At 39.9% G+C, this 17505-nt stretch overlaps 1 protein-coding gene across 6 annotated transcripts in view; it reads right to left on the bottom strand.

Annotated features, from left to right (window-relative positions):
- Positions 1-17505, bottom strand: part of LOC117411192 (mitogen-activated protein kinase kinase kinase 4-like) — a 57036-nt gene that overhangs the window by 16695 nt on the left and 22836 nt on the right. For all 6 annotated transcript variants that reach the window (XM_059024848.1, XM_034018466.3, XM_034018467.3 and 3 more), the window contains 5 exons: positions 8673-10048; positions 5229-5489; positions 4125-4277; positions 675-832; positions 65-181 (listed from right to left, as the gene is read on the bottom strand). In XM_059024848.1, coding sequence (XP_058880831.1) covers positions 65-181; positions 675-832; positions 4125-4277; positions 5229-5489; positions 8673-10043 — 2060 coding nt within the window. In that variant the 5' untranslated portion in view covers positions 10044-10048. The remainder of the gene's footprint in view (positions 1-64; positions 182-674; positions 833-4124; positions 4278-5228; positions 5490-8672; positions 10049-17505) is intronic.

The following is a 17505-nucleotide window of genomic DNA, read 5'->3' as shown; positions in this document are numbered from 1 at the left end:
TCACACAAAGCACGGGCGATGTGACGCTTCTTTACACCACGAAGAGCAAGCCGAGCTTCCTCACCTGATTTCGTCCGAAGCCGTGCTGTCATCTGCGCTCTCCCAGAATTCATCACAGCTCTTCTGAAGCCCAGCCTCCACAAAGTCTCCAGTAGACTTCAGCAGCATCCCTGCTATGTCACTATAGAACACAGGAATTTAGACTGATTTATTTTGCTTCACCAACAACAACAACAACAACTATTCATATTTCTATAGCACCTTTCATCACAAGGATCCCAAAGCGCTTCACACACAAAAAAAACCCCAAAAAACATTTAAAATTAAAAACAGAAGTCTAATACAGAATTTAAAATTTTAAAATCTAGATAATATAATAAAATAATATCTAAGTGCTTTAAAATTATCTTTATAATACGCAATACACAAAATGCAACTACATGCAGTAAACTATTCAGGTCAGTGTATTTAACAACGTGATAACTGGATAGAGCCTTGATAGACCGAACAGGCCTCTTCTCCTTCCTAAACGTTTCATGTGTTCACCTGACTGCCTTGTTTTTCCATAACAACAACAACAATAAATAACAAAAAACACAAAACAAACAACCAAGTGCCTCCATACATGTTGCAAACAGGGGAAAAAAATAAAAATAAAAAAAACATTTTCCTACCAAAAAAGCTTCCCACATTGAGCCTCCCCTCCCCGGATATAGGGTGTTATTACTTTGGTGAAGTTCCACTCATCTTCTAGAAGGTTCTTTAGGCTGTGAGAGGCTTGAGGTAAATGCTGTAGCATTTGGATCCAGCTTCGCATGTAATCAAAATAAACCTGATGTGAGAAATTGGAAGCAGAAGTTAATCGCAACATAAAATACATTGCATACAGTAGTAGTCATTCAGGAGAATTCCTCAGTCTATGGGACTATGTGAAGCAATGATAAATATAACAGCTATTGGAAATAGATTTTATTTTTTTTATTTTTTTTATTGCTTGTCTGCATACCGAGTACTCTAAAACCAGCAGGTTTTATAGGTAGCAGTAAACTATTTGCAATTGCAAAACATGTGACAAACTTTTACAAATAAATGTACTCAGGCAACAAATGACAACAAAAAACTCATCCAATCATTTCATAAAAAAAGCAGAAGCACACATTAAATGCACAGTCCATAGTGAACTTGGGAACAGGACACACCACCATTTTTGAAACTCTTGATCTTGAATAACTAGCAACTGAAATCGAACACCACATTACTAGGGGTAGAGTCCTGCAGCGGGTCGGGTCACAGGTAAGAAGACGATGTTGCAGCGGGTTGCGGGTTCGGGTCGAGTCCTGTAGTAGCGGGGCCGGGTCAGAAGCGTGTCGTAAAAATCAAACCCGCGCAGGACTTTAACCAGGGGTCTACCTAAATCACAATTTAGTGGAAATCGGGAAATTGAGGGATCACCGGGAAATTCACCTCTTTAAAAAGGGGCCAATGCATGCCGGACAAGTACAGAGAAAAAAAAAACAAACCTTGTTTAAATGACCTACTGCACAACTCAAGCTAAGTATCTTCCTTCTGTAGATAGGCTTTTTTTTGTTTTTATTCCTTTGTTGTCTGTGTGCATTGCACTTAAGCAAAAAAAATCCTTCGACAATTTATAAAAAAATACTCCAAAGCGGTTAACCTTCTTGTTTACGTTCAAATAATAACAATGTTTTAATCAGCCTATCGGTGCATCTGTAATGGCTATTCTGTGACCTGCACTGTACAGTAGGAGGAGGGACAAAGTCAGTGCTGCATTGTTTTGATTTAGGTTGCTAAAATCTAGTTTTCAGCAAAATGCCAGAAATGGAGGACAAAGCCAAAAAAAAATTTAAAAAGTATATTTCGGCTGATGATTGTCAAGATATTTCCCAAAGAAACTGTACATGCAGATGGAGGTAATTGTTTTGCATATCTTGTAATGTGTCTTTGGATAAAATACGATCGATCGCTATTTAGCTTCAGAATCATACATTAAATGAAAGGCTTCTACAGAGGCTACTTAACAGAATGTAAAATAAACAGCTTTCAGAAAACAAACTGGAAAGTCAGCACATATAAAAAGTATTCCTGTCGGTTGTAACCAAGTTAAATCAGTACTACAGGTACGATCTAGCACAGCCACCTCGCTTCAAACAACCTGCTGCTTACTTTTTAAACCCAGTTAAAATTATTAGACCCGAATAGGCACGTTTTCTTTGTTTTGACTTGGTACTAATAAATTATTGGATGGGACAAATAACATGACAACCAACATGCTGCATATATTGCCTTTATTAAAATATGCCAGATGCCCTTGGGTAACCGAGTTTTGGGCCCGTTTCTAATCGATTTCCACATCTGTATAACTTGGCAAAGCTTTGCCTTACACTTCCAACCAGTTCAGTGGATGCAGACATGCAGTCTCAATGTATGGGCAGGTCCACACCAGACAGAATGTCGGCAGCAACTGCTGGGGGATGTTGCATGCTTGCCTTTAACAAATGACAGCACTCTGTTTTAGTAAGGAAGCAAGCACCACTATTTTTAGGCTTTTACAGAACTCTGAAATATTGTCTACGTAGGTTTATTTAATGTTTAAACAGGTCAGCGAAATCCTAATTTTATTCCATAACCTACCCACAAAAATTACCTAAATTTACAGCTATTTAAGTAGACCCCTACCCATTACTAACCCTGTGTTTTTACATATGCAGTCCTGAAAGTAAATACCAGGGTCTGTCAATTAAATCGCAGTTAACTTCTGCGATTAACACGTTAATTATTTTGGAGAGGAATTATTTTAGCACGTTAAATCACACTTCTGTGTCTTGAGCCTTTTTGCACACTGTACTTCAATCCCGGCAGCATTGGATTGAGTGTCTGAGTGCAGTTATTGTTTAAATAGAAAGTTAGTCACTGAACCGCGTAATGGAGCAAAGCAATACAAATCAATGGGAGCGTTTTGTTTTTTTTCTAAAATGTTCTGACGGCTCATTGGACAGAAAGACACTTACTTGTCTACTGTTAAAGTGAGTTCCAGTATTCACACACAGTATCACACATGAGTACATCTAGTCTCCTGCATGCTGAACACGCCTTCACTTCTCAAAATACACTAGCAGCTCTTCTGCTGCAGACAACAACAATACAACAACAAATTAAACCCAACAGAATTTCAGGATCAGTGCAAGCCCTTGAATCAAGCTAAATAAAGCTCTGTATGCTGCTGATCAAGCTTGAACCGCACGTTTTACTGTGTTGGTTGTATTTGTAATTTCTAAATTATTGCCCCTAGTAAATTTTGGTGACGGTTTCAATGCATACATTTCCTGGTTAAATAAACGAGACTCTGTGCGGTAGACCGAGGTACCGTTGTACCCTGCTCTCTCTCACTCATATTACGTCATGATATTCCTGGTTCCCACTAAACAAAAATGCCTATGTGTGCAGGTGGACACTTGCAGTTAAAACATAAATGAAATACTAGAAAAAGCACTGCAGAGACTCAGCAACTCAGCATCATCTCACAGAAAAAAGGGTGTATGGAGACCTGTTGGACGACCTAAAAAAAAAAAAAAAACTGGCACAAGTGAGCCCAAACAAGCCAGCATTCTGCAGGTCGTTGTCCATGGTAAAGCAAAAACACACTGTAGTTTGTGAATCGTTTCCAGTGATTAAAAATAGAAAAGGCTAATCCTAGTGTTTGATTTGTATTTATTTTTAGTCTAGTTAGGATTGCCTGCTTGTTCTCTTGAGTTTGTTTCAACAAGTTATTTACGTGAATACGTCTTTTTTTGTATAACTATAATTGTGTGTACTAATTATTTACGTGCACCACACAACATTGTAGGCAATGTGACAATCAAAAAACTTATATCCTGTTAATACATTTTGTTAAATGGCTTTGCTTTACACGTTTGGGGCAATGCCTAAAATAAAATTGACAAAGATGGCGAATTTGCAGTTAAGGATAATAACTGGGATAATAATAATAATAGCATCAGTAATAAAACAAATTTAAATTAGATGGATGTAGTAATTGTATCATTTTAATCACTTGACAGCCCTAATAAATACATAAATAAAATGTACAAATTGTGGTAACCTACCATTAACATTTTATGCAGGTCCTCTTCGAATTCATCAATGTTGCTGCTTTTCTGCAGTCCCTGAGGATCTGCAACAACCCCGCGCAACATGAACTGGTAGTACTGCTTCATAAGGAGGCCGCCCTTCAGGACTTCTTTGCATTCCCTTACAAGCTACAAAACATTAAATTAGACACTGCCTTCGTTCACTTGCAGCGCTTTTGCATAATTGCATGTTTTAAGTTTAAGAGCATTCGCTATTGCTAGCGCTGTACAAGGAGCCCATGCTAATTCAGTAACCCCATTACAAAAGAACACATTATTAGACTTTAAAATGATGAAACTGTGGTGCACAAAAATCCAACCAGTAAGTGATTAATTCATAAATTACTATGGAGTCATTGTGGGTAGTAATTAGCCACATCATATCTGTACCAGCTTATTTTATATCTCAGCAGTCTGGGCTTCAACAGGCTTCACTTTCTCAGTGATGTAATTCCAGACCTCAAGGCTCAAACACACAGATTCACTTCTGCCCCATGGTACATTAGGCTTTAAGTTTATTGGTTGTTTGTAATAACATAAGATAATATGATAGGAAGTTAAAATGTATGCAATGTGCCTAACATACAGCTATGACCAAAAGTTTGTTGTCAGTTTTTCCTTAAGTATATAGAAAACTACACAGCGGTATGTAATTCAATATGTTAACGTAACATTATTCAGTAGGTTTCATTCAATGTAATGAATCTAATTTGTTAAATCTATAGGGTGATGCAAAACTTTTGGCCATAGCCATACTGTACAGAAGCGGTTAAATGGGGATGTTACCGAAAATTGGTTGATTTTGCTTATAATTTGCTTGCCTCGTCTGCCTTTAACGCAGTTAACAAAAGCTGACCTTCAAAGTCCTGAGAAGTTGTAGCTGTGGGCTTGAATGCCATATTGAATGGAGGGTTATTATGACTAAACAGTTCAAAGCATTTTTGACGTTGCACTTCGTATCATGCAGCTCATTCAATGCGAGTATAAAAGCATTGCTGTCAGTTTAAACCAAGGAGGAGGATAATTGCCACCCACACTTCAGTTCAGAGGAAGAACAAACACCAAATTAAAAAAGCGAACCTGTTTTATACTGAGCAACGAAGGCTCTCCAGCCGGTCTCTGCTCCAGCCTGAGTTTGAGACACTCGTGTATGACATTAAGCAGCACTCTGCACAGCACCAGGAAGGCAGGCTCAAAGGAGGGCAGGTCCATGGCCACCAGCTCATCCCACGACACCGTGTTGCTGTTCTCTTCCGAGCAAGGAGCCTCATCTGATATGTGTTTAGTGAGCTCTGGCAAGTAATCGCTACACAGCATGGGATCTGGAAACTCTGAGAACTCCTTAAAAAAATAATAATGCAGGTCAATACAATGCACTTTGTAATAATAATGTTACTGTATAAGTAGAGATAATGGGTTTTTAAACTATTCTATTCTTAGTACTGCTAACTCGATATTAACCCCCTCCCACCTCCACCCCCACATCACCACTCCCATTATGAAGGTCACTAAATTCAAATTAAAATATGCTGGAAAGATGAATGCGTGGCTCGTCATCACGTGCTGATGAATGCGTGGCTCGTCATCACGTGCTGATGAATGCGTGGCTCGTCATCACGTGCTGATGAATGCGTGGCTCGTCATCACGTGCTGATGAATGCGTGGCTCGTCATCACGTGCTGATGAATGCGTGGCTCGTCATCACGTGCTGATGAATGCGTGGCTCGTCATCACGTGCTGATGAATGCGTGGCTCGTCATCACGTGCTGATGAATGCGTGGCTCGTCATCACAGGCTAATGAATGCATGACTCGTCTGGCTCATTCCATGAAAACACCCCCACGTGTACAACCTTGTTTTTCATTCATTCAGAAACAGCTTATCTGACAGGAAAGGCTGGAATTATCTCTAGTAGGTGGATAAGCAGGAGTGTGCAATTGTGAAAATCAACTCATTTAGAAATCACAAGGATAATTAACTCCCCCTCTTTCTCTCTCTCACAGACTGGCCAAACCAATACTTGGTAAATGATTTTCAATTGTAACTAATTGGGGTCAATAAGGCTTCTCTCCTGAGGCAGAAATTGATCAAATAAACTTTTAATAATTGCTCTCCTGGAACCAACATGGCCCTGACTGCTAGATGTACTAAAATATTTAGTTATAACATGCATTTGTCTTTCAAACATGTAAAACCCCTTTTTGTCCACCCCATCTTATCCAACTGAGACTGCTTGCTTATTAAATATATTTGTATACCGAATTAGATAAATTACCTGTCCTTCAAAAGCAACTGTACTCCACGTTGTCCTGGCATAACTGAGCATTTCATTTATTACCCACTCAACCCTATTTAACCCCCTTATTCACCTACCGTAAAAAACGTTGAATAGGCTGATTTTCTAGGCATTTTTGTGGGGCCCTTAAAAGGGAGGAGCGACTAATACACCGGTGTGACGTATGCGCCGGTGTGTCTAATACACCTTTCCCACCTGCACACCCGGTGCCGAGGCGAGCCAGCCTGGTACGGCTCGGGTAGCTGGAGTTGCTTTTACACTAGAGAAAGGCAAGCTGAGAGACGTCACAATGAACGTGCAGAGTTGATTACATTAAATGTCACAGACTGCAAAATAGAACTAAGCGTTAATTTATTTTATTGCATAAAAGTACTGAAAATGCGTGTGTGTGTGGGGGCGGGGGGATTGAAATACATACCTAAACAAAAGGAAGCAAAGATGGGGGACCTTATTACAGGTATACATAATTTAATTACATCCTTATAAAATGAAACATGTGGTATACAGTGCTTCCTCGTGGTCTAGTACGTGGTTATCTTTCCTAATGTATTTACTTTTTTGCTGTGAGAGGAGCTGCAGCTTTCTCTGGAAGACGAGACGCTTCAGCCCCGCTCCGGCAACCGAACCTGGGGCGAGCCCATTCCCTCTCCCCCTCTCCCGACCCGCTCTCATCCTTGCACTCCCGTCGCTTCAAACTCCCAACCGCTGTTTAGCTGCTAATTAAAATGACCCACGAGTGGGAATGTTACCTTTTTTTCTTTTTTTTGTAGAAAATAGCGTTGATTACATGGTGCTTTATGCATGGTTAATTCACAGAAAGTTACATTGTTGCTTCACTATATGTGCATTATAGAGAGGGAGTCATTTTATTTTGTATTTTAGTCAGATGTGTGTTGTTATGTGTCCCGCAGCATAAAGGTAAGGAGTTAGGAAAACATTTACCGGTTGTGGTCCTGGAGGTTGTCACTTTTTCTTGGACGCTTGAGCGTGATGATGAAATGCAATAACCCCGCCCACAGCCTGCTTCGGCCCCGAGCCAGATTCAGATATGTTGTGAGGCTGGAGTTTATTATTCCCACCCTCCGAGTCATTGATTTGTCAACATTCAAACTGAACCCGCCCCTGGGATCCATACCAAATAGCTATTGGTTATAAAGCTGAATAGTAAACTTTTCAAGACTTCTGTTCGTTGTAACTGCAATGCTATAATAATGCAGGTGACGGAGATTGGATAAAGAATGACAGTAAGAAAAAAAAGAAAATGCTACTCAACAGGTTTGAAATTTGCGCGTTGTTGAACTTGCCAAAATACATGTTAATCTCAATGCTGAAAAAACAGTACGTGACTGGAGACGAAACAAAGACAAACTTAAAATGGCCAAAGAAAACCTAGACAGGAGGAAAGTGTTTATGGTCATGTAGAAAATATGTTGTTTGAATGGAGTACTTTGAATGACTTTAATACATACTGTAACTTGTTCTACGTGTCAGTGCAACGCAGTGGTACACTTGTAAAGTATGTGTGTGGTTCTGATTAACAAAACTAAATGTATGTATTTGTACAGCTGGAAGTTTAATGCAATTGTACTGCACCGTATGCAACACTAACATGTTTTATTTACTGGTTATTAAATGGTGCACTGTTTAAATTTTGAAAAACTAATAGTTTCTAGCAGTTTAACTAAAAATGAAAAAAAAAACACTGTTAAATTATTAATGGAATAAAATGTTGCAAACAAGGGTTATTTCGAAACTAGACCTGTGCATCTTTCTTTCTTTATCAGTGTTGAGCATGTAGGAAAAAAATAAATTGTTAAAAAAGTATTTTAAAACACAAAAAAGGTGTTTTTCTAAAACTGAAGTCTCAAAAAGGGGGGAGCGACTTTTTTACCAGTGCGACCTATAAAATGATTTTTACGGTAATCTTGATACCCTGAATAAATCTCCCCCTTTGCCAATGCAAAAGAATTGTCAAGAGTGATGAGTGATAGCACATTGAAGTGGTAGAGAGACCACCCCTCCTCTAATACACAAAACATTTCCCTGAAAAAATATTGCGTCTCCAACACCATATTTTGGACCCATATGTGTTGCTACTGTAGCTTCTATGTACATACTGAAGATCATATGTATGTTGCTTTTATGTAGCTTTTTACAAAAATGTCCTTGTGCACAGCTTGCAACATGCTCATTATGGCAAACTTACCAAACCTTTATGATATTCTCACCTCTTGTAGTTTGTTATCATTTATTAGTGCTGAGCGCGCTCTTTGCAAAGACCCATCCATAAGTTTGTGCAGCCTCAAAATCAGCTTCCTGAGACCCATCTGCTTCAGTGCTTTATCCACAAAGGGTCTGTAAATCGATGTGGGGCAGAATTTACTGCTACCTGCCCCACTAGTGTAATCCTGTGCTCCGAAAGGAGCAATCTCATCCTCTGACATGAGTCTCTCTAGTTTGGGGGTTGCGCCTGTTGAATTGGGCTTGTGTTCATGGTTGTTGAGGGTGGTCTCTCCCCCCTCCACCTCCTCTGGCAGCTCCTCTCCCTCGCTGACCTCTGTGTACGTTGCCAGAGAGTCTTTCTCCTCGTCGTCTTCATCCTCATTCCCGTTTGAAGGCCGGGGGGATGGGATCTCAAACACTGGCCAGCCAATGTCTGACAGATTCCTTATCCCCAAAACAGTCCCCATAATCCTAAGCTTCTGGTTCAGGTCCTTGGTGATGTTCAACCACAGACAGAGTGCCTGCACTCTGGTTTGGAAATCCTTGGCTGCGTACTTGTCGTAGTCCCTTTGAAGGGTCTGCAATGACGGGTAAAGTGCTTCTACTGACTCCAGCAGCTCCATAACTCGCTTCACCTGCTCGAAAGCCAGCCGCTGGCGCTGGTGGTGCTCGTGATAACAGGAGGGGCCCATGGCATTGATTCCTGAAGTCCTACTACAGCGAACAGCATCACCCTCCTCCTCCTCCTCCTCCTCCTCCTCCTCTTCTCCCTCAGTACCATCAAGGACCATGTCCTCAGATTGACTAGCAAGGCTTCTGTAATCAACTTTAAAGTGCAAGACCTCGCTAATTATGTCGGGGATGGCTTGGCGAGCTGTGAACAGAAAGAAGTCTTGATCATTGACGGTGCGCCTTGCATGCCACGCCTGCAGCTCAAGCCAGATCACCTCGTTGTTCAGACCCATGAAGGAGGTGTTTTCTAAACCCCTCTGCTCTTTTTCCTTTTTCTTCGAAGAGATTGAGGTAAGCTTGAGTAAAAGCCGTAAGGTCTCAAAGAATTTTAAGCGGTCGGCAGGGCAGTCTGTGCGAGAGGTCTGCCGGGCTGTCCTGGCTAGGGGCACGGGTATGGGAACAGGAAGCTTTCCACTGACGCAGCCCAGGCTCAGGTAAGGCTTGCGGGGATCCATGCTCGGAATCGTGGGTTTAGTCAGAGACCCAGGATCGAGAATGAAAGAGCCTTCAAAGGTTTTCTTATGGTCCCGTTGGGCTGACCTGATGTTGGCACGCAGCTTCTTCCCGTGTTTGTAACTGTGCTCCTCTGGATTGTCGCTGGATTTGTTAGGTTCTTTATGCAGGGGTTGGTTTGATGCACTCATCTTTTCTAAAAAAAGAAAAGAAAGAAAAAAAATATTTTAAAATGGGCCATTTACATGCTAAATTAATATATTAAATATTACAACACATCATTCATTCCAGAAGTTCAAAAGTCTCAAAAAGAAAAATATTGTATATTATAATTTTAAAAAAAAAGTACTCTTACAGTATTAGAAAAATAAATCCAACACAATTATATTTTGTATTTTGATGAGGTGCAACAATATTTCAAGTCTTTAAACTTTTTAACCAAGGGACACGTTAATCCATTCTTCTGTCTGTGACCTCTGATTGATCACTCCAGAAGTAGAATGGAACAGAAGCAGAATAGCATATTAACTTGTGTTGTTACGACAGTAACTGGTTCTGTTACTGACAATTCTGTACCCCTCCAGTGCAATCCTCCGTCATATTTCTGCAAACTGACTGTGAATTATTTTGTCTTGACATCTACAGCATACATTGTGAAGATAACAACTTGCACTCTAAAAAAGGCTCAATACTTAGTATTTAAAATTCTTGCTATTCAGTGCCAATTATCTTAAAAATTCCTAGCAATGACAAATGAGCGCTCCAAAATGCTATGCAGATGTGGGTATGGTATTTCTTTGTTAATAACATTCTGTAAATTCCAAGCCTCTTTCAAAACAGCAATGCCCTCTGTTCCTGTAATGTTTAACTCTGACTTTAAACTTGCCATAAACAACAAATAATGTCTAAAATGGTACATTTATTAGTACCCCATTTTAGGGAATCAATCAAGTGCCTATCTATTGTCCGTCATCTAGCAACAGATGCTAACAATTGTAACAAGCTCCTTCTGAAAGAGAACACTCAAGTGTTTCAAACAAGACCCATTACCGGCTTACTTTAAATTCACTTTGTCTTTCACTTTGACTGCACAAGCTTAAAACATGCATTAACTAAGATTTTAAGCACGGTTACCATCTGTCACCTCATGATTTTTTTTTTTTTTTTTTTAAACAAATTAGTTTTATTAATTTCTCTCCAAATTTTGTAATGTCCAATTATTATTCAACCTGGCTCATCACTGCAACCCCTGAACTAACTCGGGAGTGAAGACAAGCTTTTTATTCACAACTTACAGCGTCGGAGGACCACGCAGTTCTGAATCGCGCACAGGCCAGCCTGCAGGCGCCCGGCCAGCCACAGGGGTCGCTGGTGTGCGGGGAGTCAAGGACTCCTCAGCCAACCTAACCCCTACACCGCCCGGGCAGCGCTTGGCCAATTGTGCGCCTCCCCCTGGGAACTCTCCTCCACAGTCAGCTGTGGCATAGCTTGGATTCAAACGGACGATCTCCAAGCTATAGGGCGCATCCTGCACTCCGACCGGAGTGCCTTTACCGGATGCGCCACTCGGGAGCCCCTCCTCATGAAATTTAAAACAAATTGGGAGAAAAACAATAAATAGATAAAATGCTTATTTTTTAAGTAACAAAATAACCTTAGCTGTACAGATGGCAATTTGCTTATAATGCATTTAGATATAATGCCATAGCAGCTGAGTGAAACACACTGTTTCATTATTACCAGGAAACTCTTTGTTGTTGTGTGTCAACAGTGCATGGAGATAAAACCATTGTTACAGAAACACTGGACTTTTTTGGTTTGTTTGTTTTAAGATTTGAGAATTCCCAATAACAAGCCTATGTCTTTTTTGTCTGATTGTTAACGGTTTAAAAAAACAATAGGTTCATTTGGTTATTTTGTTAGTCCCAACACAAAGATAAATGCATTTAAAACAATCAAAAGTAAGCAGAGTAAAAGTTGTGCCTAATACTGATAAAATAAATATCTGCATATCACCTGATATGCAGGACCGAGTCACATACATTTTAACCTGGAAGCACCAGAAATGCATCAGATAATTAGCCTACAGTAGCAAGCTAGCGGTCTGGGGTGATTCGTACATGCAGTCATGCATAGCCCTTTTCTCTTTGTGATACATTCTGCACACTATACTGCACGTATACTGTCCCTGTTAGTCACAGCATTTCTTGCCTTTACACGACAGAAACCAATTTAACAATCCAGGCCCTATGCCCACATTTAAATAAAGGGATTTCATAATAGCAGGTTCACTTTTGAAAACATAGGCTAAACCATTTTTGCTGCATTGTGTGTAATTATGGTAATCCACTCCTAATTATAATTGCAACAGTAAGTGCGGTCTGCAAAAAAATCCAGTGTTTGGGCAACACTGACATGCTTCCCCGCTGTTTGCGAGTTTTGTTCAGAAGCACGATTTACTGGAATAGTTAGTAAGCACGGCAAATAATGGTCTAAATAGAAGCAGAACACACACACACACACACAATAGGATATTACACAGCCAATAACACTGTGTAACAATTTTTTTTTTTTTTTTTTTGTTCCTGGGTAGTAAGTGTTATTTCCTAATTGCTTATGCCTCAAAAGTATAGAAAATGGCTATTATTCCCCACAAACTTTGCTTTTGTGACCAGGACAGTGATATTTTGAAATTTACCTATTTTCCAGAACATTCCAGATAGATTCAGTGCTGAGTAAACTTGGAGTAACTTCTAGAACTTTCTAGAACTTTCCAGTAATATAAATAGTAGTAGAAATACAGGGGCCTTAAGCCCACCAGTTCAGTTTAGTTCCAGCTGCCTAAGTGGATACATATCTGCATTTTTCTGAGATGGCATCAAGGTCATAGGAGACTTAAAAATGGTGGCATTCCTGATGGGTCTCCAAGGCAGTTTTACCAAGTTTCCCTGCTATCTTTGCCTTTGGGACAGCAGGGACACCAAGGCGCACTACCACAGGCGGGACTGGCCACAGCGGACCGAGTTCTCTGTGGGGAGGAACAACGTCAAGTGGGAGCCACTGGTGGACCCCCGGAAGGTGCTGATGCCACCACTGCACATCAAGTTGGGCCTTATGAAACAATTTGTCACAGCTCTAGATAAGGAGTCGGCAGCCTTCAAGTACCTTCAAGACTTCTTCCCTAAGCTGTCTGAGGCAAAGGTCAAAGCCGGTGTCTTCGTCGGACCACAGATAAAAAAGATACTGGAGTGCAATGAATTCCCCAAGAAGCTCACTAGTAAGGAGAAAGCGGCTTGGAACAGCTTTGTCGCAGTGGTTCGGGGCTTCCTGGGCAATCACAAGGCCGAAAACTATGTGGAGCTGGTTGAGACTCTGGTGAAGAACTACAGCACAATGGGCTGTAGGATGTCCCTCAAAGTCCATATCCTTGATGCTCATCTTGATAAATTCAAGGAAAACATGGGAGCGTACTCGGAGGAGCAAGGCGAGCGCTTCCACCAGGATATACTGGACTTTGAACGCCGCTACCAAGGACAATATAACGAGAACATGATGGGAGACTACATTTGGGGGCTGATTCGTGAAAGTGATTTACAGTATAATCGTAATTCTCGAAAAACTACTCACTTCTAAATCTTTTGCAGTCTTTTTTGTATTACTTTAGTATAAATACATGTTAATTTGGATTCACATGTTGTTTTTTTCTGACTTTATGTGAACGAAAAGACACAAATTCGTTTTCTCTTTGGAAATAGGTAAATTTCAAAATATCACTGTCCTGGTCACAAAAGCAAAGTTTGTGGGGAATAATAGCCATTTTCTATACTTTTGAGGCATAAGCAATTAGGAAATAACACTTACTACCCAGGAACAAAAATTGTGTTACATAGTGTAATGTATATATTATTAGCAAAATGTACATGATGTAAAGTATACAAAAGCCCCTGGAGGTGAGTAGGGAGGTCACGATATACCGGTTTTACGGTAATCCGCGGTATAAACTGCCACGGTTTTGAAACCGCAACCATTTTTTTATACCTTAACGGTTTAAGGTGATAAGGGCACGTTTTTTATTCACCATTTGTCCATGGGTGAGCCACTGTGTTCATTAGAACTAATGAACATAGACATCTGAAGTTATGAAAAATGCCATGCATGAGATTATCCGAGTAGGCAATTAAATAAGTGATGTCATATTTAATATAAAACGGCCTACTAAACAATGATCGCTATCAAACGTGATTGTCAGTAAATGAAAGACAAATACTCAAATATCAGCAAGAACAAGGCACTGTAACTTTACCAAACCAAAGTAACAGTAGCTACTATCTATCGTACCGGTCAAGAGAAACACAGTACTACAATTTTATTCCCATTAAAAAAATTAAACAAGTCCCCTAGATGCCACTTAACTTTGCAATGGTGTCATACCCACCTTAACTTTTCTTCTTTCCTTTGTGTTTGTTGCTGTTAACATGCAGTACAAAACAAAAAAGATTTGCAGGCGCATCATTAAGTTTTGCACTCTGCTGAGAGATCAGTGGGTGGGCTGCATGTCTTAAAACGGCTACTGCTAGGTAACACTTTGCTTCTCTTAACTAATAGGATGCAGTCCAAATGGATAAAGATGAAGAGGGTATTCAGTTGCAGTGGACACATCTTTACCTCCAATCGTTCCAGACTGAGCCCAGAAAATGTTAATATTTTGGTGCTTCTCCACAGTAATTTGAAATAAAATAACAGCATTATTTTGCTGAGCCTGTGTGAGCTGGCGTGAACACTACTTCCAGTTAGGTAGTGCCTGATAGAACTGTAGTACCAGTGTGTTGTATTTGTTTTAAAACTTTAAATTAAAAAGTTATTTTTCTTGTTTAAAAATGACTTGACTTGAGTGTATTTCTTTGAATAGCCATTTAAAAACGGATTACAAAAAAATTACATTATACCGCGGTACGACGATAACCGTGGTATATTTTTTGACAGTTACCATACCGTCAAAATGTGATACCGTGACATCCCTGGTGGTAATACAACACACTCTTCTATCACTCACACCGATTCTCATACAATATACAATATATAATATACAACAGCAGACTCAACAGCAGCATCTGATGCCCATGGTCACCCTACACTACATCCTACTGAGGTGTTTTAGGCATGGAAATAAGATTCCTACTGCATAGGTTTTACTGTGAGCTTCATCAACCACAGTGTGTATGTAACAAGATCAGGTGTGTCTTAAAAACTTATAGTAAAACCAGGAATGGATCAAGCTGCTATGCAATGGGAGCCTTGTTTCCATCCGTGTTTCCAATATTCTATCCAACCCCTGTACAATTTTATCAAAAAGTTTAAGCAAAATCAGACATCTGTTCCCAAGATATAGCCTTCAATAGCTTAGCCAATCGTGTATCATGTACCATCTCTAAAAAACAACAACAACATACAATTCACAATATGTGGATTACCTTATTATAACTAACACCCATGCAAAGTTTTCATAAGGCATGTTGTACAGTAGCCACAGTATATTCTAGCACCTGGTAATCTTCTGTTATTATCCAGCTACAATTGAACTCTTGAGCTGGCAGCTCTTTTATTATGTAATCACTGCAGCATGCAGAAGCCAGGTACAGCAACGGCCTATTCTTTTCAATAGTAATCCCTGCCTGGCAAATTCAGTTTAATATCAAACACCCTTCAAAATTAGCCTTATCTGCTGTTGGTTACCATGGAAAGTAATACAAATATTTACCATTACTGTAGGTTATGAACAGCATTTCCGAAATCCAACCCTTCCGCTCTTCTTACACAGCACGTTACAGTCAAATTGATGCAGCCACACTTTCAATGCACTGTCCTGTTTGACACACTGTTATAATAAAAGCAAGTTTCCTTTCAGATTCAGTACACCACATCCTTAATATGTGTCATTATAAAATGATATGCATATTGTAACAGGAGAAGGTGGGTGGGGGGTGGTGGGGGTTAAAGTTGAGACAGAAAAACACCACCGAAAATGTATCAATTTTATCTTTATTCTCTCCACAGAAGAATCGTATTGACAACAGGGCCACTCAATCACTTCCACTACCCAACATGCTGAACAAAACACCCCATTCCTGGAAGAACTGTCCTCCCCAACCTCCCTCGATGAACTGCCCATCTAAATCTTTCCCACACAACATTAAACAAGACTAAAGCGATGACTATACATCCCATCATTGCCAAACGTCTTACGAGAATGCAATGCTAATGACAGAAGTTTAACAGCAAGCACATGCCTCACATACCTAAACATGACTCTTGCAATGAATATGCAATTTCATTGGAATCAAATTAAACAAACAGATACAGCATGTCCCCAAAGTGATCAGTCCTACAAATTTGTATTTGTGTCAGTTAAAAAGGGACATTTCAATATCAAACTAAATATCTCCAACTAATTAAGGCACACCCCTGTAAAATATTGGACCGGAAAATAAATGAATGAATAAATTATTATTATTATTATCATTATTATTTCTTTCTTAGCAGACGCCCTTATCCAGGGCGACTTACAAGATATCACATTATTTTTTACATACAATTACCCATTTATACAGTTGGGTTTTTACTGGATCAATCTAGGAAAAGTACCTTGCTCAAGGGTACAGCAGCAGAGTCCAGAGCCCTAACCACCACTCCACACTGCTGCCCTGTTGTGTAATTATATATATATATATATATACCCAGACCCTCATCTCTCCCTAAACCCCCACTCGACCTCTCCGCTTCGCCTGCACTAGAAGACTGGCTGTACCTCCTCAACACTCCCCTGCCTCCAGAGCCTGCTCCTTCTCCACCCTCGCCCCGCAGTGGTGGAATGACCTTCCTACAGATGTCAGGACTGCCCACTCCCTGATCACCTTCCGGCGCCTCCTCAAGACTCACCTCTTCAGACAGCACCTGTAGAACTCTTCTTTTCCCTCTGGACACTATCACTCTTCCTTAATGTGCTTTACTTGCACGTATCTGCTCCCTATTTTACTGCATTTAATCCTGTACTTTACAGAGTACTGTAATCTGCCACTAGTGTTATTCAATCTGTAGTATTTTGCATTTAATCGTATCCTGATGTAACTATCACTGACACTGTTATCTGCTCTGATATTGATTCGTATTTTGTAAAAGTCTTGTACTTACTAGAACTGAAGTCATTGTATTTTATCTTGCTCTTAATTGCATTAATACTTGTACTGTGATTCTTGAAATGTATTTTTTGTTGACGACTAAGTCGCCCTGGATAAGGGCGCCTGCTAAGAAATAAATAAATAAATAAATAAATATGTAATTACACACTTTTTTTTTTTTTTAAACCAAATCAACCTATACAATTCATCCCTATAAAGCTGAATCATATAGGTTTCAGTTAAAACATATTATCTTTGTTGCATAAATTATACAGTGCTTCTATAGAAGGTGAATGCTAATTATCCCCCTTGGGACAGCAATTTAGAGGAAGGCCAGTAGACTACATCCGTAACGCACACTTGAATACACTGCCTTTCTGACGTATGGAAATCTGTAATTATCTTAAATGAAGTTGCATTCTGTGCCTTGATATTAATCGTTCACTGTTTCCCAGCTGCATGGGAGGTATGTCTATAT

The sequence above is a fragment of the Acipenser ruthenus genome, chromosome 6, assembly GCF_902713425.1.
Source record: "Acipenser ruthenus chromosome 6, fAciRut3.2 maternal haplotype, whole genome shotgun sequence".
Classification (NCBI taxonomy): Eukaryota; Metazoa; Chordata; class Actinopteri; order Acipenseriformes; family Acipenseridae; genus Acipenser; species Acipenser ruthenus.
This window is presented reverse-complemented; position numbering and strand designations above follow the sequence as displayed.